This window comes from Sceloporus occidentalis, unplaced genomic scaffold (assembly GCF_023333645.1).
Source record: "Sceloporus occidentalis isolate IW3139 unplaced genomic scaffold, rSceOcc1.0.p SCAF_7, whole genome shotgun sequence".
NCBI classification, from domain to species: domain Eukaryota; kingdom Metazoa; phylum Chordata; class Lepidosauria; order Squamata; family Phrynosomatidae; genus Sceloporus; species Sceloporus occidentalis.
The window spans coordinates 403,776-431,551 of NW_028316987.1; the positions used below are offsets into that span (position 1 = coordinate 403,776).

The 27,776-nt window shown below is 43.9% G+C and overlaps 1 protein-coding gene across 6 annotated transcripts in view; it reads left to right on the forward strand.

The window, feature by feature from the left end:
* The window catches only part of SHANK1 (SH3 and multiple ankyrin repeat domains 1), a 116,025-nt gene that overhangs the window by 69,990 nt on the left and 18,259 nt on the right, over positions 1–27,776 (forward strand). For 5 of the 6 annotated variants that reach the window (XR_016281869.1, XR_016281868.1, XM_089531503.1 and 2 more), the window contains exons 14-19: positions 11–86; positions 18,031–18,113; positions 19,292–19,416; positions 21,933–22,068; positions 23,975–24,061; positions 27,685–27,708. Coding sequence is in view for 4 of the 6 variants with exons in the window: in XM_089531503.1 (XP_089387629.1) it covers positions 11–86; positions 18,031–18,113; positions 19,292–19,416; positions 21,933–22,068; positions 23,975–24,061; positions 27,685–27,708 (531 nt within the window). In the remaining 2 variants the exon portion in view is untranslated. The remainder of the gene's footprint in view (positions 1–10; positions 87–18,030; positions 18,114–19,291; positions 19,417–21,932; positions 22,069–23,974; positions 24,062–27,684; positions 27,709–27,776) is intronic. The other variant, XM_089531505.1, reaches the window with a different exon arrangement.

The window sequence follows — 27,776 nt, forward strand, 5'->3', positions numbered from 1 at the left end:
TCCTTCACAGAAAGCCGTAGTGACAAAGCCAAGCGACTCTTCAGGCACTATACAGTGGGTTCCTATGACAGCTTTGATGCTCCCAGGTGAGTGAATAATTCCCACAAATCTCTGTGATCTTGTGTGGGGCATCCTCATCTGGACATGAAACCATGCAAAGGAGCATAATTGTATGTCGGTCTTAGCTTTTTAAAACCATGAAGGTCATAATTTCATCTGGTGAAGGTCATAATATCATCTGGTATACACACATCTTTGTGAGACGCGGTGGCGCAGCAGTTAAGATGGTGACTCTGATGATTGCAAGATCGGCAGGTTGGCAGTTGGAGGTCCAGGTGCTGCATGACAGAGTGAGCTCCTGTCACTAGTCCTAGTTCTGCCAACCTAGTAGTTTGAAAGCATGTAAAAGTGCAAGTAGATACATAAGTACCACATCAGTGGGAAGGAAACGGCATTCTGTGCAGTCATGCTGGCCACGTGATCACAGAGTTTCTTTGACAATGCTGGCTTTTCAGCTTAATAACGGAGATGATCACTGCCCCCTACAGTTGGGCATGACTTGACAACCTTGTCAAAGGGGAATATCTTTACCTTTATAGACACATCCAGACACCACCATTTCCTGTATTTACTTTTTCAGTATCATTCATAAAAATCTAAGTAGTCCTGCTAGACTGAATGGCAAGGCTTCTGGTCTTTCCAAGCAATATCACCAAACAGTCTCTTTGGGGCAAGCAAGAAGCAAAGAAATATATTAATTTAAAACTTAAGCAGAACTAATGTTGGGGCAGATAATCCTCTTTGCTATTTGGAATGCACTAGGTATGAGAAAATGAGTACCAGATAATAAACTACCACTCATTAATTATCTAACAAAAAGTATGAAACCAGCTGTTTGTGTTACAGAAAGAGAGAATATCGCTGGGCTCAAGACACCTCAGTACATTTATGAAGGATGCCAAGTTATTTTTCTGTTCAGAGGGCACAGCAGAGTACCATATTTATGTTCAGTTTGTTTCTTTGTTTTGTTGTTATTAATATTTCTTCCTCTGTGGCCTCTGGAATACACACAGCTTAAAAGAGAATGCTGGAGGAGCTGATGTGTCTCAGCAAAATGATTTTTCCAGACAGCTTAGTGAGGCTGCTGCCCTGCCTACACTTACATGGAAGTAAGCCCTGTTGAACAAGGTGGCACTTAATTCCAAGTAAACATGCATAAGATTTTACTGAGGGAAGAATGTGCTTTGTTTGAAGACTCTAACCATATTTAAAGAATATGATTCAAAGAGTAACTTTTCTTGTATTCCTTTATTAGGATGTAGCTTGGCTCACTTGCCTGAATAATCTAGTGAGAGCTAGTCTATAGGCATCCCTCTTCGCTCTGGCTATCTGCCTTTGCCATTCAGGAGTCCGAATTATGCGACCATGGGGAAGGAAACAGGGAAAACATTAATATGTGGAACAAGAATTGACTGGGTGATTTCCTAATAGGTTCCAACTTGTTTGATTCTGTCAGGGATCTTGAAAGTATCAAAGACCTTTCCAGTTGCAGGTGTGACACAGGAGTAGTGGGAAAAGGGCTTGTACTAAAAAGATGAAGGGGAGACCAGTGAAAAGGATGGACTGTGAAGACCTGAAGGAAAGATGGAGAAAAGATGTTCTTTCAGGTGTTGTTGGACTCCAGCTCCCATGAACACTCACCATTGGCTATGCAGGCTAGAACTGATGGGAAACGCAATCCAACAACATCTGGAAAACACATTTTTCCCAACCCAAGAGGTAGCCATGTTTGTCAGTTGTAGCCCAAACAACAGTGTGTTATGGCACCTTAAAGGCAGCCAGATTTATTATGGTATAAGCTTTTGTGATCTAGAATTTGCTTTCTTGAATGTAGGGGGATGAAGTGACTGTGATCAAGAGATTTCGCACAGAGAGAGAGAGAGAGAAGTCCTGTGCTTTGTTTTCTTTTATGTGTTCTACCTGGAAGCATTTTGGATTATGGTAACATGTGACTGTCTGTAAAAAAAGGGGGTGGGTGGGAATTTCCATATAAATTGTCAAAGCTAAACATGAAGAAAGGAAATGTTTTTAAAGCCAAGGTTGATAACATGAAATATATGAAGGTTGTCATCTGAAATTAAAAGGATGCTGTTAGCAGCAGCAGTGGTGTGTTCTTTTAATCACTGAGTTACTAAATTACATTAGAGAAGAAGTCCTTATATATAAACATGTGACTGCTAAGAATCTCATAGCAATATACAAAGTTCTTTTTCTCTGCAAATGTTTTGTTTAAGAGACCTGTAAGGTAGATCAACCTACTCATGGCTGAGTAGGGATTTGAACCAGGGATTCCTTGGGCTTGATCTGGCACTGCTGATCAAGTTGTTACCTCCCCGGTTTCTTCCAGATATGTTGGGTGGTTATGTAGGCTGGGGATGATGAGAATTATATTCCAGCAAATCTGGAGGGCACCAGCTGGGGGAAGCTGCTCTAACCACTACACTGCATTGGCTTCATAGTGGTTTGCTTAAAGGTCAAACTAAACATAATGGCAAAAATATCTTGTGTTTAAATAAAATATACCACAGTCACATAGAAAGTTAGTAGAAAGAGGGTCTGATTTAAGGAGACAAAGGGGCATGTGGCCCTCCTCCCATGGCTTATCTGCCTTCAGGCTATCTTCCCAATGATTTTTTTTGTCAGATAATGCAACAAAGTGATGGTAGGAGGATTCTGTAGTCTTTACCAAATAGCTCATTTTGTGCTTTAAAGCGCTATTACTCCACTTTCTATATGGTCACTGGAGATAATGGGTTAAAAACATATCTCTCCCCATATAACATCTAGTTCTGGTTTAACTGCTATATTTGCCAAGTTTGGTGGTAAAAATCAAAGCAGACTTCCCCATATCTGCTGCACTCCAGATCTTTTGGACTGCAGTCTCATCATTTCTGCCTATTTTTCCATGTCCAGAACATCTGGAGGGCTGCAGGTTGAGGAAGGCCTAAACCAAAGCAGCTTGTCCTGGTTCTGCATCTGACATATTCAGAATTCAATGACCAGAAAGTTCAGCTTCATTAGACATCTGAGGAAGAGCCATCCTGGATCAGACCAAAGGCCTATTTCGCCCAACAATCCAGTATAGATTGTGCAGCTATTGGCCTGGAAAACCAACCTGTTTCACCCCTAAAAGTTCCCAAAGCCTGTGGGGAAAAAACTACCTTTCCATCTTAGTTCACTTTGTGGAGAGTGTAGCAAAATAATATCTTTATTTCTGTTTCCTACATGTGGAGGAGGGAACCAATTTTTCAGTTCCCTTGTTAGACTAATTATGGTGGCACCCACTGCTTCCAGATCTAGTTACATGAATCATTTACACAGCACTCACAATGTACAAAGTGCTTTATTATTTTAGTTTGGCAAACAGCCTGATAAAAAGAGTACGGAAAGTCCAACCTACCCGGGACTATCCAGTAAACTGAGATTAGAGTGTAGGCCACTCAAGTCTACACTCAACAAGACCTGTGTTCAGATGTGCTCTTGTTCTACAGTTCTCTGTAACTCTTCCTCCCTTGCTCTGTCATAGTCACACCTATAACTGTTAGATCACCTCAAAAATCTTGGACTGCTGTTTTCCTTTCAGAGAGATCCATTTATGCCCCTCCCTTGTCTGAGGTACTCTAGAAATGAGATGATCTGGGGAATTACTCCCAGTCAGAGTAGCAATGGAGTACTCGAGCCTAAGCTTGTGGGGTCAGAGTACAGAGCCTTTATTATTAGGACAGACAGTGACATTATCTGCCACCTGTCTCTGACTCTCCTGTTCCTTCTGAGTGTAGCTGCAATCTGTACAGTCACTGGGAGGAGGCAAATGGATTTTCCCAGCAACAATTCATTGCCACAAGCCAGGCCTGTTGTATCCACAATGTTTTGTAATGACTTGGACTTGAATAGACAATTAAGTCCCATTTGTTTTGCTGGAGATATGCTTCTGGTGGAGCTGAATCTCTGTAGCTGTTTGTATTCTTGGACTTTCTTTGGTGGACTGCCATGAAGAGTGCCTATACTTCAGATTTACCACTAAACAATAAAACTTACCTAGGCAGAACAATGGTTTAACTCGAGTCTAATCTGTGCTGTAGAATTAATGCAGTTTGACACTACTTTAACTGCCATGGCTCCTTGCTATGGAATTCTGGGATTTGTAGTTTTCTGTGGAAGCAAAGCTCTTGAAGGCTAAATATCTCACAAAGGCGGGTTACAGACCGCCCATTTGGGGCGGGCTGCACCCGCCCCTTTCCCCGGTGTATCAGGGCCTCAGTGGCCAGAATGGCAGCCGCTAAGGCCCCGATCCGCCGCTTTTCAGGCTGCGGGGAAGCGGCAAAACGCTGCTTCCCCGCAGCCTGAAAAGGGGTGTCCCTGGAGCTTCAAGCCCCAAGGACACCCTGCGGTGGCGGGGAGAAGGAGAAAGAGGCCGCTTGGCCCCTTTCTCCTTTGGTCTGCTGGGCGCAGCCGTGTGAAGGCTGCACCCAGCGGACCAAACCAGGAAGGAGCTCCGAAACGGAGCTCCTTCCTGCTCTGCGGAAAGGACATACTAGGCGCCCTGGTGCGGAGCAAGGACGTCACGTCCGCGCCGCCCCGTATAGAGGCGGCGCGGTCGTTACGTCCTCATGGCGGCGGCCGTGTGGAATGGCTGCTGGTATTTTGTGCGTGCACAGCGCGCACTAGGCTTAGGGGGTGCGGAAGCACCGCCCCTTCCTAACCCTAGTACGCACTCCGCGCGTACTAAAGTGCCCGTCTGTAACGGGCCAAAGCTACACATCCCAGAACTCCATAGCATTGAGCCATGGCAGTTAAAGCAGTGTCAAGCTGCATTATTTCTGTAGTGCAGAACAGACCTAAGTATGAGGTAATTCATATATTCATCATGTTTCTAATCCAGGTTCTGTTTTGTGCCAGTTTTCTACTTGCAATGCAGTGTGTATATGGGAGCACTCAAAAACATATTTCCTTGTATCACAGAAGTGATACAAATACTTTGACTTTTCCATTATGTCACTTGTGGAGACCAGGTATGAGCAAGACTGGCCTAAATAACATTTAAAATTCTCTAAGAAAAAAAGAAGAAATTAAAGTCCGCCTTTAGGCAGAGTCAGACAACTGCTTCAGAAAAGAATGATGGTGGGCAGCATTAATAGCCATCTGACTGGTTCTTCTGCACCTCCTTGGCCTTTCCCTCCCACTTTCCCCCACTATCAGCCTCCCGCCATCAGTTGTGCTGGAGGGCTCTACCTCTTTGCTAGTGTTGAAGGAAAGTTCAACTAGCAATTGGGTTGGCTCTTGCATCTGGCAGCAAGATGTTTTAGGCTGGCCCCATGCATTGTGGGAAATTTAATGCCAGAGTGGCAAAGTGCACTCCATGGGCACGCTGCTCCCCAGAACCGTTTTTGTGACCCCAGACCTCTCAGAGGCCCATGTTTCAAGTTCCCCCACAATCCCCCAGGGGTCAAGACAAAACTGCCCAAGTGGTTCCCCCCCTCCTGAAATGTGCCCAAATACCCTCTGGGATCCAGGCAGGTCCAAAATATGTCCCCATGTCTCCTAGAAAGCATTTAGGGTATTTTTCTGGGAGCGAAAGTGGTGCAGAGAATGACCCTCTAAGGCCTTCTGGAGGACTAATGTGACCTAGTCTTCCACAGTTGCCCATCCATGACCTAGTGGCACACCATCTGGTAAATGCAGAGAGAGGCCCACAAAGCTTCCTGTGCCTAAGACTGCAGAGTTACTGTTGTTGTTAAATGCCTTGAAGTTAGCTTCAACTTATGGCAACCTTATGAGAGACTTCCAGATCTCTCATCAGCAGCTGAGCTTAAAGTCTTGCAGACTCAGGGCCACAGCTTGATTGAATCTGTTCATCTATAATGCGTTCTTTCTTTTTTCCTACTACCTTCTACTTTACTGAGCATTATTGGCTTTTCTAGTGAGTCACGTCTTTTTATGATATGGCCAAAGTATGACAGACTCATTTAGTTATCTTGGCTTCTGGGGGAGTTCAAGCTTGATTTGCTCTAGGACCCTTTCATTTGTCTTTTTAGCAGTCCAGATTATCTGCAGAACTTTTCTCAGCACCACATCTCAGACAAGTTGGTTTTCTTCCTATCAATTTTCTTCACTGTCCAGCTTTCACAACCATACATAGAAAAGGGAAATATGGTGGTGATATATCATTAAACTTTAGTGTTTAATTATATATCTTTACACATCAAGAAGGAACTGAAGGAACTACACTTGTCTAGTTCCTTCATAGCTGCCCTTCCAAGTCCTAATCTTCTGATTTCTTGACTGGAGTCTCCATTCTGATTAATGACTGAGCCAAGGTATGAAAAATCTTTTAACTATTTCAATGTTTTCATTGTCTATTCAAGGACAAACATGCATTTTAAACCCTAAAGTAAGGAGAGAGAAAGGGAATTTTAAATGATAGGTGAGGAAAATAATTTTTTAAAATAAATTTTATTAATTGAGAATATAGACAATACAACACAAACATGAACTGAACCTAAACTGACATAAATCACAAAATATTAAAGGAAAATATTAAAGATCCTCCTTCCTTCCCATAAGTTGCCATCACTTATTTGATCTGAACTGTGTTTTCTGAGGGTTATTGGGCTACAATTATAAGCTTTATTATGTAATGTGTAGTTTGTCCCTTACTATCACTGAGGCACCCTTCCCTGGTAAATTTATTTAATCCTTTTTTGTCTAAAATCTGCTCCATCAACTCTGCTACCAGGGCATATTATGGAAGACAAGCTTCTTTGTCCTCTCATGCCTGATGACTTCTTACCCTCTTTCACCTTCTCTTGGTTCCACAAAGGACTCTAGCGGAAGAAGAGAGAGAGAAAGAGAGAGAGAGCAGCTGCCAAACTGATGAACCTTGCAGTTTCCATCTCCCTTTTACCCTGGGCAGGGTTTACAGCTGTGGAGAGGGGGAATGAAAGCATTGCTCCCCAAACAAGGATTCTGCCTCTCAAAATACATTTTTTCTGCACTCTCCAAAACTCTAGCATTGTGGAGAGTGAAGCTTTGAAAATCCCTCATACCTAGAATTTGCTGTGTTCTCATTCCCTTGGCAGCTTTGCTGCCTCTTGCCTTTGGATGCCTAAACTGCATTTTTGAATACTCTGCTGAAATTTTAAGTTACTGCAATGATAGAAATTTGAGGACTGAGGGAAAAATTATTTGAAGGGGCAGTGCCCTCATTTTGCTCTCCCCCCAGTAGCTGTACTTCCACATCAGAGCCAGGCAAAGAAAGTAGATCTGGATCCATTCGCACATCTCTAGGTGATAGAGTGACAAGGATTTTTAATTTCCAATTGTTTTGATAATAGCAGGAACAGAATGCCTTTCCTTTCTTTCCTCCCAAATTATACTGGTGAAGTGAAGAACTCTTGGTTAATTAGAAGTGGGTGTTTGTTTGTTTTTAATGTGGAAAGATTTTGAGCTTCTAGTTCAGTTCTGGTACTCAGCATAGATTCCTCAGCTAAGGATTCTGTCTTCCTAAGTATCTGTCTTTTGCATCAGGCTGCTCTGGGTAGATTCTGAGTCCTGCTAAAAAGAAAGGTCAGGCCCATGAGTCTGATAACTGCCTGCCCATGATGTTGACTCATATCCCCTACCTCTCTTTCTGAAGCCCTGTATTTCTTTTCCCATCTCTTTAGTGAAATGTGCCAATTCGAATGCATGTTCCACAGTTGCCTGTGAATTTCCCCCACTCCCCTACTATAAGTTTATCCTTTCCAAGAACCAGCACTATTGTCCTCTTTTGTGACCCACATGCCACATGCCTTGGATGTTTCCAGAACTGGCTCCCTTCCTCTGCTCTCCCCTTGGCCCCTGGTAGTGACCCCAATTCAAATACACAGGCCACCAGAGTTCAACTTGGACTCCTATTCCTCACCACCCCTCCACCACTACCATTGCCCTCCCCGTCGCCCTGAATCCTTTCATTTGGTTCTTCTTCCCCAGTGGACCTAGTTATTCCACGCCCGTGTCTCTCAGATGCTCTGATTTGCACTGCACTGCATTCCATGCTGCCGGCAAACGTCCTTGAGCCTAGCAAGAGAAGGCAGTGCATTTCAGGCCGGGCTATTATTGAATCTAGAAACAGGGCCTCTAGGTTGAGCTGCTGTGGGGTCTGCATGCCCATGTGCAAGTGCACCCCCTCTTACTTCCCACCACGGGGCTGGCACAATTCCTGCTTAGGATTCTCCCCTCCAAGTGGCTGGAGAGGCCCAGAACTTCTCGGGACAATGACCTTTGCCCCCAGGCAGACAGTGAAGATGGGACATACAGGGGCACCGCCAGCCACATGAACCAGTTGAGCAGCACCATGGGGTCAGATGGATCTGGGTGAGTGGGGCAAGTTTGAGACCCATGGGGCAGTGGTGGGGGAGGGATGGGAGTGCTTTGGAAAGTGGTGGAGGGGAGGAGATGGAACAGTAGGGTATTATAATGCACTTGTTCTTTTACCAAGATTGACCCCTTTAACTTTGGCTGTGTCCCAACCAAAGTTGCTTCTGTGAGGTGAAGATAACTTGGGGAGGGGGGTGACTTATAGTGAGGTTCCCTGAACTGAGAAAAATAAGTTTTTTAAGAAATGCAAGTTTGAAGTGTGAGTGTGTATGAAGAAAAAACATGGACTGATGTGTGCTTTGGAGAGCTTCTGCGTGTTATTTGCACATTGTTACTTCGCCACGGTGCATGCAAGGTTACTGAGCATAGTGTGCATATGTGGGAGAGAAGGAATGAGGGTTTAATAAATACATTGTGTTATGTCTGATTTATCCAGCCAAGGGGCAAAAAAAGTTTAGTACTGGAAGAGTTGCTCCTAATGTTATATTAAGAGATAGGTGTTAATTTCCTCTAGAAAGATTCTTACTGACTCATGAATTTGTGAGAGCAAACATGTACTTTGAATGTTTCAGAAGAAAACCATCCTATCTGTGTGTGTCAGAAAGAAAGAGAGAGCAGTGCGTATGTAAGAAAAAGAATGATGGAAGGAGGGAGAGAGAGGGAGATTCATAAAGAAAAAATGTGAAGAAGGAGAAGGGTTAAACACCTTCCCAACACTGCTTCTCTGTTTATAATACTCCTTCTAAAGCTGCTTTTCTTTTGTATTTTTAAATAAAACACTTCTAAGGCTTCATTGTCTAACATACAATTTGTGTGTGTGCATGTGTACACCTGGAGATAACTATGGATTATTCAGACATTATTGACCTTCTAAAGGTGATTGTTACATACCTGTACATGTATGTATGTATGCCGCTTGTCAACTTCAGTTGATCCCGTTTATTTCATAGGGCTTTCTTAGGCAAGGAATAGTCAGAGGTGGTTTTGCCAATTCATTCAGATGATATGTAATCTTATAGTAGTGTTACACACCAACAAAGTAATAATGTCTTCTTCTAGAACAACCTTTGTGTTGTATTTTTCCAAAAGGAATTATAGAAGTCTGGAGAGGTATCCTAATTTATCTGCTGTACAGCTGATAAAGAAAATTTGAGAGGAATTGGGGTTGGGTGGGGGGAGAAAAGGGTTGTTTCCAATTAGGACCAGGACCTAGGAGGAACTGCCTGACAGTAAGGGCTGTTCGACAGTGGAACACACTCCCTCGGAGTTTGATGGAGGCTCCTTCTTTGGAGGTCTTTAAGCAGAGGCTCGATGGCCATCTGTCAGGTATGCTTTGACTGAGATTTCCTGCATGGCAGGGGATTGGACTGGATGGCCCTTGTGGTCCCTTCCAACTCCACGATTCTATGATTTCAACCCATTGCCTTAAATTCTAACCTTGTTTAGTGACACTTTTCTAGCCCCCTTGTCAAGCGGCCCTTGTATTCCAGAGGAATGCACACCCATATACAAAGAAACCTATCCTTTCTCTTGCTTCACTGTCTCATGTTCTCTGGAACCTGCAAAGCAGCAACTGTGTTATCACAGCTTGCAAGTAACAAGGCACAACCTTGTACTGTCCCACCCGGTAGCCATCTGTGGTCTTTTTTAAAAAGAAAACTTTGGCAGAAGTATGTGCTTGGGGAAAATTCTTTCACATGCAGAGAAATTCTTCCAGGCGCTGGTTTATAAGCTTGCCTGCCTTTGTGTATGGGTCAGAGTGATAATAGCATGTCTGTATATGGATGCTAGTAAAGTATGGCCATTTGAGTGTGAGTGCCCTGAACAAGGTTCACATATTTCATGCATGGATGGGAAAGGGGAGGCTGTTCCGCAGCTGAAAGGATGGGGCAGGGAAGACCAGAGAATGGCTGCGAGAATAAACCGTAACCTTACCAGAAAGGGTGATTTATTGCCCTCATTAAAGGCAGTGCAATATACTCCCATCAGTTGCCACAGAAGTGTAGCTCAGAGCCACAACCTTACAGGCCGTTTATTTGAAAATAAATCTCACTCACTGAAACTGTATTGACTTGTAATGCAGAACATTAGGACTCTTGTGTCAAAAGTGCTGTGCTGCCTTTACTGGGAAGCAAGCCCCAAGAGAGACTCATGAGGGCATATTCCTGAACCGTTTTGCCATGATGTTTGTAGTAAGCACATGCTTATTCAGGATGCAATGGGTGGGTGTAAGTGTTCCTAGGACCTAGGTCAATGCCAAACCTACTGAAAACCAAGGAGTCCTTTTTCCCCTTTGGTTTGCCCTTGTTCCACAGCTCCCAGAATCCTGGGGAATTCTGGGAATAGTGATCCAAATGATTACATTTTCAGTGTGCTCTTGTTGCCTCCTATTTCTATTGGCCTCAGCCAGTATGGCCAGGGATGATGGGAATTGTAACCCATCAACATCTGGAGGACCAAAGGTCCCTCTACTAAGGCACCGATCAACAGTCCTCTGATTCCAAAGGCAATTTGACTTTTTTTAGCTTGCTTCTTTTATAGGAAGCTCCATATGACCTTAGAGCTAAAAAAAATCCCCACTCATGGAATGAAGAAACTTCTTGCCACCTCACACATGAATGCCATAGTAGACAAAAGATCTCATGTGTCGAAGGGAGGAGCTGTTTCCCATGATGGCATGGAACTGCATCTTTGGGACTCTTTGGGAGTTTCTGCACCTTGGATTGGGACCCCTTTGGTCCCATGGGAAGGTAGGCGTGCTTGCTACAAACATAAAGATCACCCAACCTTGGAATCTGAGGTTCCACTAAACTATTGCGACCAAGTGGCCCTTGGTGGGTAGACTCACTTCCCGTGAAGTTGCCGGCTCCTTTTTTCAAAGCTTCCTGTCCCCACATACCTAAAAAAAGGACTTTTTTATTATTTTGCTTATGCTTTTTCCATTTAGAGTTGCCTTGGGAAATGAATCTTCTGCGTTAAGATGATGATCATGATATACATCCCACCTTTATGCCAATATAGGGACTCTGCCTGGGCCTTTGTGTGTGTGTGTGTTAGAGAGAAGAAAAGAAAGAGGAAGGAGGGAAGGAACAGAATCTTCTGTGATGATGATGATATTTATTTATATCCCACCTTTCTCTTGATATATAGGTGGTGAGAACGCTGGTTTTGCCTGGGCCTTTTGTGTGTGAGAGAGAGAGACAGAGAAGAAGGAAGGAAGGAAGGAAGGAACTGAATCTTCTGCATTAAGATGATGATGATGATATTTATTTTATTATTATTATTATTAATTTTATTATTGTTGTTGTGGTTGTTTCTAGCTCGGCTCTCCCTAGGGATCGAGGCGGGTTACAAACTTCTTTCCCCCTTTCTCCCAAGGCGGCGGGAACGTTTGTTTTGCCTGGACCTTTTGTGTTTGTGTGAGAAAGAGAGAGTTGGGAAGGCAGGCAGGCAGGTCCTGTCTTTCATCAGTAGCCCTCTCCTTTCCAACACCACCGAGATGCCCAAAGGAGCCCTCCCTCCAACTTGGGCTGCGAGAGAGAGAGAGAGAGAGCGAGAGAGAGCGCAAGGGAGAGGTGGCTCTGGGCGCCCGGCGCCGGCGGCTGCTCCCTGCTGCGGGGCGCGCTCTGCACATGCTCAGAGGCGGCCTGCCCTCTCCAGGGCCCATCGGCCGGCCATCCCTCCTCCCTTGCCCGCTGCTGGGGCTCCCTCCTGCAGTGCCGCCGCGCCATCTCTCCGCGCGGAAGGGGTTAAAGGAAGCGGGTGCCGCCGGATGGTCGGCGTGCGCTCTCCCGCTCGCTCCGGCGGCGGCGGCGGCGTTGCTGGACTCTTCTTGGGCTGCCGAGGCTGAGCAAGGCCGGCCGGCCTCCCTCCCTCCCTCCCTCCCTCCCCGTGGCTCTCCATCCTCCTCCATCCTTCCTCCCATGATGTGAGCCTGCTGCCTCCTCCGTTGCCTGCCTACCTTCCCGCCTGGCTTTCTCCTCCATCCCACCGCGCGGGCCCTAGGATGTGGCTGGGCCCCAAGGAGGAGGCAGCGGCCGCTGGGAACCCGGGATCGTCCTCGTCGTTGTCGGAAGAAGAGGAGGAGGAGGAGGAAGCAGAGGAGCCATGGCCCGCTATGACAGCGGCAGCAATGGCAGGAGTCCGCACCATCCCAGCCCACAGCAGCAGCAGCAGCAGCAGCAGCCGGCCTTGTCCTCCAGCTGGCCGGCCTTGGGGCCCCGGCGCCGAAGCGTCTGGTACATCTACAGGTAGGACGAGGCTCGGAGGAGGAGGAAGGAGACCCAGGCAGCCATACAGAGCAGCATCCACGCACATCGCGGCCCAGTGGCGTCGCTTCCCCCATTCATTCATTCATTCATTCATTCATCCTTTCGCCTCCCCTCCGCAGCAGCAGCCCATTCAAGCCCGCCTCCCAGCCATTCATGCAGCCATTCAAGGCAGGGATGGGGGGGGGGGGCACTTCCATGCATCCACACTGGAGAGATAACCCGCTTTGACTCTTGTCTGGCTCAAGGCTATGGCATTCTGGGAGTTGGAGTTTGTTGCTCCGCTCTGGGCCCCACAACAAACTCCAACTCCCAGAATGCCATAGCCTTGATTGAGCCAGACAAGAGTCAAAGCAGAGCCGGGTTATCTCTCCAAATATGAATGCAGCCTTATCCCTTCCAACCCCATCCCTTCTGTGCATCCATCCGACCATTCAGTCTGCGGAGGGGTGGAAGGAGGAAGGGAGGTTGATGGAGAGAGAGAGAATGAGAAACGATTGCTGGCCTTGGACAGTGTTTGCCAAAAATCAAAGGGGGGGGGGGAGTGGGATTGGGCCCGGGAGCGCGCGCGTCCTCGTCCCCGCGTGCGCCGGCGCTGTTGAGCAAACGAACATGCCTCTCCTGGAAAGGTGTGTGTGTGTGTGTGTGTGTGTCTCTGATCTGTGTGTGTGTCTCTGTGGTGAGAGGTATGCGGGCTTGGATGCGTCAGGGAGGGCTTGGATGTGTGGATGTGTGTGTGTGTGTGTGCCTGCACAGAGGCATCTGCATCCTCGTTGGGGAGTGTGTGTGGCTTGTGTGTGTGTATGCTCTGGGTGTCTTGTGTGATGTGTGTGGCTTGTGTGTGTATGCCTGTATGAGGCTGCTTTGGGGGCATCTGCTTTAGGAAGGCTGGGCAGAGCGCGCGCGTGGGAACGGTTTGCATGGCTGGGCAGGCCATGCATGTTAAAAAGACTCCCCTGGTTGGTTTTGGGTGGCTGGGTGGAGATGGTGGTGAAAGGCGAGGATGCTGAGGGATCTGGCTTTTTGTGGGTCTCCCTGGTGGAATGGCTTCCTTGGCATGGATGTGGGGTCCATGAAGGCTGAGGGAGAGAAGCGTGTGCTGCCCATGCTGGGGGTGTGAGGCTTGGCTTGGGCATGCACAGGCACCATCCACTGCAGACAGCTTCACTATTGATTAATGAGGCTGCCTGAGCAGTGGCAGGGTGCTCTGAAATGACTATGGATGGTCAGGAATTACAGGCAGGGAATGCGCTGTGTATATGTCTTCAGGGGGGAAGGGTGTGTACATCATGCCCATCTGTGGGATATGGTGTGTTCTGCCCGCCACAGCATCAGCAAGGCTTTGGAGCCCACAGTGTGCTAAATCCGGGATGTGGACTAAAACGCGATTGAGTACAGAACTATCCATACACACATTTCTGGCATGTGTGTGTATGTGGGAAGCATTGCTGTTTCTGTGCGTCTTGCATGTCTTTTGGTTCGTGTATCTTCATTCTGTGCAGCTGGTGGGATGGGCATTTGAAATGTGTGTACCGTTGGCATACATTTGCAGTCATTACTGACCTTACAGTAGGTGATACATAAGGTTTGTGCATGTGTTGAGTACGTTTTAAATGTCCTTCTCCCCGCCCCCACGCCTGGGCCTTCTGTATCCTTGTAGAAGCATGTGTCATTGCCTATGGAGGGGGTGTAAGCCCAGACACAAATGCACATGTTCAAGTGCACACCTATAACATGTATGTGCTTGTTGTACGTATGTTGGTTGCAAGTGAGCCTGTACTGGCTTGGGAACATTGCAGCATGACATATATGCTTTTGTGCGCCCACGTTTAAAGTACGTGCAGGTTTTCCTTTCTGTACATTAGCCTATCCCTACATATATTGTATCATGCAGAATAAGGCATTCACTTTTCTTTTTTAATTAGAAGATTGAAATCCAAATCCCTTTACACTTACACTGCAGTGCTGAAAACTACAGCTCTATGAGGCTGGCTGAATTGTGTCATGGGTTAGGTGCATACGGTTAGGAATCAAGGGTGATGTTTCCAAGGCTTTGCTTAACTATGTGCTTATGTAGGGAACTCTGTGAATGGCTTCCTCAGAAAGGGAATGCTAGTTCATCAATTGCATCTTGCTGGTTTAGGATGCTGGGCCTATGTGCTCCTAATACAGATGAACGGTAGGAGTTTCTTTCTGAAACAGTGCTGTTGGCTTCCTTGCAAGAATATATACATGGCCGGCTCCCATCATGATCATGCCTTATGCTAAACCATCTTTAAGATCAAGGATGTGTGTGTGAAAGCAAGCGGTGACCCTCTGAATGCTTTTAGATTTTCATCATCCCAGTTTATGTAGCAAGGGTTGAAGTAATGGGAGTTGTAGCCAGTCAACACCTCTATGTCTGCTAAAAGATAGGAGTATGCAACGCAACACTCCCCATTCTTGTTTTTTTGCACTGGTTGGTTACATGAAGATCACCAAAATGCCCCCAGTTAGTTCTAACCTAGAACTACTATAAATTGTTGTTGCCTTCTCTTTTGATGGAAAGGTCAGCTTTGAACATGATAAGGATGCATTATATTTCAGTTGTAACCAACAGCTATCCAAAGCTTCTTTAACCTAAGGAGACTTGGGTGAGAAATGGAGGGAGATTGACTTTATAGTATTCTTTTGCTTGTGCTGCTTTCAGTTTAGAAATATTTGGGCTGCTGTATTAGATGGGGAGTGAATTCATGTGAGAGGAAATGCTTTTCAGGAATTCTGTGGGTATACAGTTGGCCAGAAGTCTTCAGTTGTGAGCATTGTGAACTATGCTCTTATGCAAGGCAGTGTAGATATTCCTGTGTAACAGTAATTCACATGTGCTCTGTGTCTTGGGAAATCACCTTTTGTTGACTACAAGAATTGCTGCCTTTGTATGGCAGTATCACACATTTGTTTACTTTCTGTGTTGTCTTTGTGTACTTTCTATGTTGTCTTCATGTGTTCCTCCACTGTTCAAAAATGTATTCAAAGACATGTCTCTCATATATCGCTAACTGTGTATGTACAGTCTAAGAGCCAGTGTGATATAGTGGTTTAAGCAGTGGACTATTTGGAGACCAGGTTTTAAATCTGCATTTGACCATAGAAACCCACTGGGTGACCTTGGACAAGTCTCATTCTCTCAGCCTCAGAGAAGGGCAAAGGCAAACCCCCTCTGAACAAATCTTGGCAAGAAAACCTAGTGATAGAGCCACCTTAGGATTGCCAGAGGTCAGAAATAATTAGAATGTACTGTTTTGTCCTTTGCAAATTATGTGTCAGTTCCTGGGCCTACATGGTGCTCCCAAAGTATTTTTGGCTGCAGATTCACATAAACATTGTGACTGGTGGGCTGAACAACCAGTAACCCAGCAAACCAAATGCAGGCTGTGATCAGCCACATATTTTTGTGTGGACTCTAGATGTATGATAATAGCCTTGTTTTTGCAAGCCCTGGCAATGGGTACAGAACACAACATGTGTAACATAACTGGGAGATGGGATTCATGCACCATTTCTGGAAAACAACATCAGAGCAACTTTGGGGAAATGGTTAAGGATTAAATTTCTAGGGTCACTCAGACCTGTAACATGTATCTGCTGTCTTCTACAAATGCCTTTGATGAGTAGGGTTGCTAGGTGTCTCTTGTCTGAGGCCTGGAAAACATGACCCCTTTGGACTGACAGGTATCCCTTATTATAAAGTGTGCACCTATTTGAGGGTTTGAAAGCTTTTCCTATTGTACAAACTGATTGAGGAGCCAAAAAATCCTGTACTTTGGGTTTTTGGTACTTCATAATGACAGAAGTATGTGCATTGTGTCATTTATGAATGAAGACAAGATGTTAATTTTACAGAGAAATAAATGGCTAAGTTAACTGAAATCAATACCTTCATTTGGTGTTTAAGCATAAAAGCAAACTTAATGGCTGCTTCCTGATTGTCAACCCTGCATGTCATGAATTTCAATTGTCCCTTATTGCTATTTGAACATCTGATAACACTGTTGGGGATGGGGGCATGTTAGGTCAGTTCATCCCAGATTGCACAGTGAAACCTGCAAAATTCTTTTATCCTATATAGTGAACTTCACTTTATGCAATTCTTACAAAACTTACATTTGCAGTCACCATGGGCAGCAGGCACTGCATTTGCAGTTTGGGAGAACATACTGTAAAATGCTGGCTGTTCTTGCAGTGCCAGGGGTCTGTGCAAGGTTTACTGCTCTTTGTAGCTGGAGTAAGTGACTGCTTGTGCTTCTTATTTTGTGGCACTATTTCTGCAGTATGCAGGGTAAGATGATACAAAACACAGTGTATTTGGTATTGACAGAACTGTTCTGTATTTGTAGGAGGCCCTGTATTGGCATATGCAATTATTTCTGTAGTCCATGTGTGTTTGGGTCAGTGCTGTTTGTTCTGTATAACCCATAATGTTTTGGTGCAGCTTCAAGTGAACATACACAATATAGTCTATGTTATAGAACTGTTGCCTGGCACAGTAAGCTCTATTTCATCTACCCTGCTTGTAGCAAATGCTATGCAGTAGTCGCTGCACTTGGTGAATATGCCTGTGCAGTGTTTTCTGTATTGGCCATTCTTTTTTCCCCATGAGTGAGATTTGCAGTGGTAAGAGCCCTCTACACTGGGGCTGTGTGTACACTGGAGATGTATGTACAGTGAGAAGTTTGTGCTCTGGTCTTTATCTAAGCTGTAGATAGAGAACATTGTCCAGTACATCCCAAGCGGGCAGTGTATTTTTACATTGTGGACAGACCTCTGTGTTTGCAGTAAAAGGATGCTGCTTTCCTCTGCTTGCCATAGAGCTCATTGCAGTGTGTTCTAGACCTCCAGTGCCTCTGCTGTGTGTAGCAGGGAGAGGTTTGTATTTGCATATGTAGTGCTAGAGAGACTTGTACAGCAGGAATCTGTGCACTCTTCCAAATTTTGCCTCAAGGTTTCCCTTTGCCAATCCTTCTGCATGCTCTTTCAGAAGCTTGACAAGCGTGTTGGCCCTTTCCAGTAGGTTTTCTGGTTTCTGGTAGACGGTGCTCTGCTTGCAACAGGAGAGCATTGTACCAACATGGGAAGGGAGAAAAAGAGAAGAGGTTTAGAGCCAACAAGTTGTGCAGACCTGGCGCACCATGGATGCCCTGCATGAATGATGCTATCTTGGCAGCATGAGGAATGTGGGGGCAGTGTAATATGCTGTAGTTATTCTCTGTGCATTGGGAAAGAGAAAAAGAGAAAGCCTGAACTGGGAATTCTCTTTGAAATCTACTGTCTCTTAACCTATCCTTATTGTCTTTTCCCTTTTTAGTGACTACATCATAAAGGAGAAGACTGTGCTGCTGCAGAAGAAGGACAATGAAGGCTTTGGCTTTGTGCTAAGAGGGGCCAAGGGTGAGAAGGGGAGTGTTGCCCTTGACTAGGGCCTCTAGGGGCTGGCTATCAAAGAAGCCTAGGTCTCCACTTGCCCACTTGCTCACCTCCACTGCTTTCTTCTACTCTAAAGTCCATGTTGGCATATACTTGAAATAAGATGTTGGGGATTGGTTAACCCGTGGTAACCATCCTTACATTAGGATGGCTAGGGGGAGAGTTGATACAGGGAATCAAGAGCCTAAGTGGGAACACTGCCATCTCTTCTTTGTCAGAAGTGTGGAAATAGCAGGAAAATAGCAATAAAGGGTAACAAGTTACACCCAAGTGAAGAATTTAGCCTTCAAAGATGGAAGATGTAATAGCCAGGCTCTGAACCTTTGGCTTCCATTACACTTGAGCACCAGGGTATATGGCACTCAAAGGAAGATTGAGACTCAAATTCACCTCCTAGATGTGCCCTGACATAGAGGCCTACCTCCTAATCACATAGATGAATGAAAGCTGGGCCTCTGGGACAGCCCTACTGTTACATACAGGGAATTGACTGCTTCACCCAGTGGTACTGAGCGATTTGGGAATTAGCTTCGTGGGTACCTCATGAATGTGCTAGCTGTTCCTCTCTTCTGGAAGACAGGGGTCTCTATGCCACACAGTCTGCCCTAGACTTCCTAAGCTATCTGCTGCCCTCAGAAGTGGTGGAGGAAGCAAACTCTTTACTAGTCTTGATGAAAGGTTCTGCTGCCAGTCCAGTCATCTTATGCTTTTAAGCTGGACTCTATGTGTATGAAATTATTATTATTATTAACCTTTATTTATAAAGCACTGTAAATTTATACAGCGCTGTACATACAATCTTTTTCTTCTCTGTTTCATAAGGCAGCAAAAAAGTTTGGGCAGCCCTATGAACTGTGATTTCTTACCAATGCATGGGAAGATTTGGCACCATGCTCAAAGACTCTGACTTTTGTGAACGCTTCCCAAGCTCTGTTGTCACTTCTTGGCTTTGAAGAAAAGATAGGGGACATGAAGCAAATCTTTGTAAGCTTTCTGAGAGAGTAAATGCTATAGAAATGCCAACCAAGGCCAGGATCCCATGTTTTGTCATGCTGCCACCACCTTAATCCCCCCCACCCCTTTGCAGTCTGGCAGGTGCTTAGCTCCCAGGGGCATCACTTAATACATCTTTCTGTTTACAGCGCAGACCCCAATTGAGGAGTTCACACCCACCCCTGCTTTCCCCGCTCTGCAGTACTTGGAGTCAGTAGATGAAGGAGGAGTGGCCTGGCGTGCTGGTCTCCGCATGGGGGATTTCCTAATTGAGGTAATGGTTTTCTCTATCATCGTCTTCATCGCCATCATCATCTTTTTATTATTGTTGTTTTGTTTATTTATTTCCCACTTTTTTCCCCAATACTGGAACCCAAGGCCTTTTTAAGCATATAAAACCAGAACCAATTACAAATGTACAACATTATCAGTAAAACCATACCCTATGAGGAAAGACTCAGGGAGCTGGGGATGTTTAGTCTGGAGAAGAGAAGGTTAAGCGGTGATATGATAGCCCTGTTTAAATATTTGAAGGGATGTCATATTGAGTTCTGTGGAATAGGAGCCACCACCAAGAAGTCCTTTACTCTAGTATCCACACTAACTTTACAGATCTGAATGGTGGCCCAGCAAGTAGAGACTCAAACAATGATGTTAACACACAGGCTGCTTCTTAAGGTAGTTTTTCAAACAACTGGGACAAAGAGCACTGAAAACAAGCCTGGACAAGCTCCAGTGGCCAATTTTATGCCCTTGGGGCCTGCCGCAGGATGCAACAGCCTGCCTATTCATGGAAGCAGAATTGTTTGGAGTTCTGTTTTGTAGGAGTAAAAACAAGGTTTGGCAGTCTGTTCCTTGTTTTAAAGAACACTCTCTGCTCCTGGATGCCTTTAGGATTAGCAGTTCTTATTCATCTGGGAAAAAATTGTATAGGTGAAAGAGATCCAAGAGGAACTGGAGAAGGCTTCATGCAGCCTTGAGGTTATGTGCTTCCATTCCTGGTTTAAAACTTGAAAATTCAAAGCTAGCACTTTAATTTGTGGCGAGAAATGCATCAGCACTGAGTACAGCTGGTACAGGATTGGTACAATATGAGCCAAACAGCTAAACCCAGCAAGAATTGAAATGATTTGTATTGTGCCCTAGCTGAAGTTTCTGAGTCATCTTCAAAAGCAGCCCCATGTTTTTGAGAGCTCATGACAGTCTGGATGTAACCAGGGCACTCATAAATGAGACTTTGCAGATTCTCATGTCATGCATCTTAACACAGGTAAGGTGCATGTGGACACTTAAGTGCTTCCTTGGCCAGCTGCACCAGGCTCCCACATTTTTAGGTCAGTGCATTTTAAAACTTCACTATGGTTCCACAATTTTTCCTTATTGAAATTAGATTTTCACCGTTTTATGGCTCTTTTTGAACTATTCTGAATGTTTCATGTAGAATTTCGATTGAATGGGATATATTGCAAGCATAAGTATCATTGTATCCTCTTCAGACATCACCACCACAATAATCTTCTCACCACTATGAAGGACAATGGCTCAATGGAGCCAAGGGTTTACAGGGCTGACACTGCAGGAATTTTTGATTAACCAGGGTGACATTGTCATCTTCTGTAACCACCCCAGCTTCCTTTTCCCTGCTAAACTTAGCTTCAATTGTAACAATAGTTAGAAGGGAAATGAACAGATTTTCCCAGAAACAATATATGATTGTGAGCTGTTCTTGCAATGCAAAATATTTTGGATGGCTTTCTCTTTAGTAGCTGTTAAGACTCACTAGCTCTACAAAAGGCCTACTCTTAGTCAAGATGAAGATTGCTAGAACTGGTTTGTTGACATGGATAAATACAGCTGTTTACAGTTTTGGATTCTCTTTGGGAATATTGCTGTGGAGTCTCACAATGAGCAACTGCACTTCAAAATTCATTGGTACAGCATTGAAGAAAATGTCTTCCTGGATTAGATGAAAGCTTCATTGGTGTGAACTTCCTGCTTCCTGCATTGACAAACAGATGTTACGGGCATGTCCACAAGTAGGACTTGAAAGCAGTAGCCTCTCTTTCTGGTGCTGTTATTCAGAGATACACTGCCTCTGAATATAGAAGCTCCGTTTTACTGGATGAACAATAGCCATTGATTCTCTGTGTGTTTGTTTGATCCCCTTTGAAGCCACCAGAACCTATGCCCACCATCCCATCATGGGACAGTGAAATTTGTCAAAGATTTATGTGATAAGGTACTTAACTTTTCTCTGTCCTGAATCTACTGCTAATCTATTTTATTAGGTGACCCCCAGATTTTCCTTGCAGTGTTGTTGACTGGGAGAAATATGGGGATCAAAGCAGTCCAAGAACAGGAGAGAGTGAAGGAAGTGCTGGTTTTGGAAACAGCAGTATAGGTTGAGTCTCCCTTATCCAAAATGGACCAGATGTGTTTTGGATTTTGGATTTTTTTTATTTTGGAATAATTGCATATACATAACGAGGTATCTTGAAGATGAGACCAAAATCTAAACATGAATATCATTTATGTTTTGTATATGCCTTATACGCATAGCCTAAAGGTAATTGTATACATAATATTTTAAATAATTTCGTGCATGAAACAAAGTTTCTGTACATGAAACCATCAGAAAGCAAAAGTGTCACTATCTTAGCCACCCATGAAAAAAGGTTTGGGATTTTGGAACTCTGTATAAGAGAGAGTCAACCTTGCCATGATTGCCCCCATCCTACCATTGTACTTCCCCCCATCCCACAGAAACTTAACCATAGTCCTTTACTCCAGGTAAATGGGCAGAATGTGGTGAAGGTCGGTCATCGACAAGTTGTCAACATGATCCGACAGGGTGGCAATAACTTGATGGTGAAGGTTGTGATGGTCACACGAAACCCAGAAATGGAAGAAGCCATGAGGAAGAAAGGTACTATACCACTGCTTTTTATGATAAGCTACAGCAGTCTCCAGCAATAGAGATGGTAAGAGTGGGGTAGGAGGCATAAGTGCTAATCAGTGGTGCAAGTGAGTAATTTTAGACCCTGAACTTGAAGGTCTTACACCTCACCTCCCTATATACATAATACATATATTTTTCACTTACTTCAAATGATTGTTTGCCTCTCTACACCCCTACTTTAGATTATAATGTGTATTAGTTCATTTATTGCAAAATGTGGTAAACTAGTCCTTTTCTATTTGTGGGCTCTTCTGCTCATTCCATTGAGCATCTGCCGCAGTATTGTGTTGTGATGGCACTACTGTTGGCAAGTCCTCTGTATGGAAAACATTTTTTTTCTTTTCAAGAATTCAGGGGAACAGAATACCAGCAATAGTTGGAGGAGAGTCATCTGGGTTTGAGAAGCAGGGTATCAACCCCTCTGGAGAGGGATCAGATTATGGAGATTATCACATGGGAGAAGAAAGCATCCTTCTCCCGTGCTTAATTCGTGTTATTACCGTGATCAGGGGGAAGATTATCACACACCCGTGCATTTATCCTGTTAATACCCAATGATGGGTCCATTACTGTTTATAGATGGTAGAAGAAGGAACTAAGTGTGGGTGGATGTGATAATCTTCTCCCCAATCTTGCTAATAACATGAATTAAGCCCGGGAAAAGAATGCTTTCCTTCCTTATGATAATCTCCTAAAGCTCAGTGATGGAAGACAGTTCCATGTTTGTGGCAGGGCAACTGCATGACAAAAAAAAAAGTCTAATTTGGGAACATCCTAGAAATAAGGCATATTCCCTTTTTCCCATGTTCTTGAAAACAAAATTTTTGGGAAACCTGAATTTTCCCTGAAATTAGCTGCTATTCCTAGAATAGGTATTCCTACAAAGAAATAGCACCATTCTATATATGCAAAAGTAAGCCTCATTGAGTTCAGTGATTCTTACATTGAGATAAGTGTGTACTGAATTGCTGCCTTAGAAAATGAAAAGGAAAGGGCCCTTCAGAGGTGTGTGTAAACAATACTTTTAGCCTGCAAAGTGATTAATATTACTCTTATTCAGGGGCAACTGACTTTAGCCTCTTTAAGGAGTAATTAGAATTGGCTTGAGTGTGATCACTGATCTCTCTAATCTATCTGACAGTTCTCCCATCCATTTTTTTGTACTGGCATTTTGTCCTCTTGTCCTTGCTCTAGTGGGCAGCATTGTAGCCTTCTTGGTACTGGATTACAGCTCCCATCAGCCCTCATCACCATAGCCAATGGTGAGCAATTGCTGGGGCTGCCATTCAGTGATATCTGAAGGGGCACAAGTTGCCATCCTTGCCATAGTGGGTAAACACATGGCTTCCAAGTTCTCTTGCAATATGAACAGAGATATGGGACATAATCATTCTTTTGGAGAGAAGATTGAAATCCAGGAAGTCAGGATTAGGGGTGGAAAGTATATTTGTAATTATTCATTTCCAGGTTGAAAAATGTTAGGAAAATTCATTTTGTACTGTTTTCTCCTGATATTTGATATCCTGAAGTGTTGTGGAAAAATTATTCTGCTGAGAAAAACATTATAGGATTTTGTTTAAAAAACAACAACCTTTGTTTTCTGTGCAGAAAATGTATTTTTGTGTAAACCCCTCCCCCCATTTTTTTCTGTAGAACAATTGCTCCACAGTATTTCAGGACATTTGACTAAAAAGAGAAGTATGTATTTTATCGTGCAGTAAGGAAAAAACTGCCATTATTTTTGTTTGTCCTTGTGTGCACTAATGAACTAGTTGAGAATTTGCCCTTCTAGTCAGGGGAAGAGCTAATGCTGAAAACCAGAGGATACTGATCTGGTTTATAAAGCGAGATCCTGCTTTGTTTTTAATTGCAGCAGCAGCACCACAGCAGGCAAGACGACTGCCCCCTCCAGCCATTTCCTTGCGCTCCAAATCTATGACTTCTGAGTTGGAGGAAATGGGTAAGTTGGTGATGCATTACCATTTCCGGCCCAAAAAATGTTCAGAAATTGGCCCTCTCTGGCATAGTGGTTTGAGCACTGGACTATGACTCTGGAGACTTGGGTTCAGATCCCCATTCAGCCATGGAAACCCACAGGATGACCTTGGGCAAGCCATATTCTCTTAGCCTCAGGGGAAAGCAAAAGCAACACACACACCCAGAACAAATTGTGCCAAGAAAACCTCATGATATAAGTTGGAAACAACAAGCTTTGTATGAAAAATTACTCACTCCAGTGCTGGCCCTCTCATAGATGTAAGAAGACATTTTCTACAAGGGGGAAGGGGCACTGCACTGCAAAACTTGGAAATGTCACTTTTTAAAAGCTACATCTCTCATATTTACCAGGTAGCATGGCCATTGGCCATACTGGATGACAGTTTCTGAAAGTGATAGTCCAAAGAAGGAATTTTTCAAGCTCAGCTGAAAAGCATGTTGTGACTAACAGACAGGCCAAGATACCAGTATTTGTATATTCAAATCCATACTGATTCTAGACTGGATACATTCATTCTTCTATATCCTGTGATTTATGCTACTGCTTCTTCTCCCTGTTATCAGTTGCTTGCCAAAGGTATTTGTGGTGCTAACCTATCCTGTTCTGCAGTTCTTTTCACAATGTGAAAAAGCTAGAGGGCTGAGTCATGGGTACGCTTCTGGGGCTTGGACAGTCTTATCCTCTAATGTCATTTCGGTTCCAGGTCTTGAGTCCAGGTTCAGACATTGAAAATTCACTTGTAAGCATCTTGTAAATATCCCCAGCAATCTCTGTGTGAGAATGTGTGCTACCGACCACCCAAGAGTAGATATACAGTTAACTTGTGAATTCCCCAATCTCCCACACAAATGCTACCATAGTACCACACCATCCTGAACACACATCTAATTTTCAAAGCTAAGCAGGATCAGCCTAGTTAGTATATGGATGGGAGACCACTATGAAACAGGAGGTATATCCAGGCAGGGCTGAGAAAGAATTCTGTATAAATCTCTGGAGAGCCACTGCTAGTTAAAACTGACAATTGAAATAAATGGACCAGTAGTCTACCTCAATATAAAATAGCTGCCTGGTTTCTTGTGCATTGCCTATGGGGACAGAAGGAGGCAAAGGGAAGAGAGAAACCAGGTACAAACAAGTGAACCTAAAGACAACTATATATAGGGAGAATCACCACCCAACATGGCATCACCCATAATATAACCACTGATTTGGGGGTTCTGCTTATGCAAAGCTCAGGGGTAGGCTATTAAAGGATGATGATGTCCAATTTGCTCTGATTAGCCCTCAAATTAAGCAGATAAACTAGCATACTAACAACAGTATCCTGTTGCCCCTAATAAACCAGATATATATGAGCTCCTTGCTTATGAAGCATTTTTCAGGGTGACAGGCAAGGCATATTAGGCAGTGTAGGGTGATACCATCTGAAAATACAGTACCAAATACCAGTGTATAAATGCCAAAATGGTTCAGCCTATAAGTAACACTTTTGTAATTGTGGAGACAGGCATTTTTTTTTATTTAAAAAACAAACAAACCCAACCTCAGTTTCACTCTTTTGGCTGTGGAATACTGTAAAACAGTTTGATGGAACATTCATAAGGAAAGTCAAGACCTGCTCAAAGTTAGAATAAATTCAGAGAATTAAGCCATGTTTTATTTGCATTACACAACCCAAATTATAATTTTATTGTGTTGAGTTTTAAGAGGCTGGAATGATCACAAAATTCAGAGTGCATCTTGGTAGACAAAACATAGCCCTCCCTTCCCCCTGCCTTTTTATTATAGAATGGGTGGGGAAAGTTTGTTTGGTTCTTTTCTTTTTACATCTTCTTTCTGTCCACCCACTGCTGCCTGGGACTCTCAAAATATGACCTATCCCAGTAGAGAAAGGTGAGTTCTTGCTCTTTGACTTTCAGTATTGCCCCAGTAATAAGGAAACTATAGTCTAGATTACATACACAGACGTGTGCATACACTACTCATTTTTGTACAAAAATTGAGACACATGAGCTTATGCTTGTCCCTTTTGCATTGTTGTGAGTCAACTCTTGTGATCCTTCACCATTGGTTCTGCTAGCCAGGGTTGATGGGAATTGCAGTTGCAACAGCAACCAGAGGGCCACATCTTCTCCATCTCTAGGTTAAGAGGCTAGTGGGTTTGTTCTTAATTTTATTTTCATGCTTTATTTAACACCTAGATCATTTCAGAAGAATCTAGGCCCTCTTATGGGCTTGTTTGTGTTTACAGCACTAAGTAAGATGGTTGCTTGCCCCACCTCCACAATTTCAGACAGGAATGGATGGCTTACTGGTCTCAGTCCCTTCTCTTCTCTAGCATCTTCTACCTGTTGTCATGCCCTTCCCTCTGATTCCATGGTCTAATGGAGAGGGGAGGGTTTTAAGCCTCATTCCCAACAATCTTTACCTCACAAGTGGTGATGCTAATTCTTTGTTGTTGTTGTTGTTGTTGTTGTTGTTAACTGTCTTCAAGTTGACTTCAATTCATGGTGACCCTGTGAATGGGACACCTCCAAGATACCCTATCCTCAACCACTCTGCTCAGATCCTGCAGACTCAGAGCCATATTCTCTTTGATTAAGTCTATCCATTTGGTATGCAGTCTTCCTCTCTTTCTACTGCCTTCTCCATTTCCAAGCATTATCATATTTTCTAATGAGTCATGCCTTCTCATGACATGACTGAAGTACAACAGCATCAATTTAGTTATCTTGATTTCTAGGGAGAGTTCAGGCTTGATTTGTTCTAGGAGTCTTTTGTCCTTTTAGCCATCCATGGTATCTGCTGAACTCTTCTCCAGTACCACATCTCAAATGAGTTTATTTTCTTTCTGTTACCATCCATCTCTCACTTCTATACATAGTGATGGGAAATATGATGGTATGGACAATCCTAACTTTAATAATCAGTTGCCAGATATTTTCTCTTCAGGATCTTGTTTAGTCCTTTCATCACTGTTCTTCCCAGTCTTCTTCTGATTTCTTAACTACAATCTCCATTATGATCAATGATTGATTCAGGGTATTGAAAATCTTTAACTATTACAATTTTTTGATTTTCTACATTGAATTCACGTAAATCATCTTTGGTGATTATTTTTGTTCTTTAATGTTCAACTCTAAGCCAGCATTAGCACTTTCTTCCTTGACTTTCATTAGTAATTATTTCAACTCTTTTGCCATTTTCCACCAGCAGCATGATGTCATCTGTATTTCTTAGATTGTTGATATCCCTTCCTCCAGTCTTCATTCCTTCTTCCTCTGAGTGTAAATCTGCTCTGTGTATGATATTTTCTGCATACAAGTTGAACAAGTAGGGTGATAGAATGCAGCCTTGGCTGACCCCCATTCCATTTGGGAACCATTCTGTTTCTCCGTATTCTGTTCCAACATTAGCCTCTCATCCTGAGTACAGGTTACGCATCAGGACAATCAAATGTAGTGACACACCCAGTTCTTTAAGAGCAATCCATTACTTTTCATGCAGTCAGAGGCTTTGCTATAGTCTATAAAGCACATGCTAATTTCTTCCCCTCTTGCTATCTCCCTCCCATCATTCAGTCTCCCCTTGGAAGAAGAAAGCAGGTGAGTGTCTCACATTCCTCACCCCCCTCCACACACACACTGACCCACCTGCTTCTCTCTCATTGCCT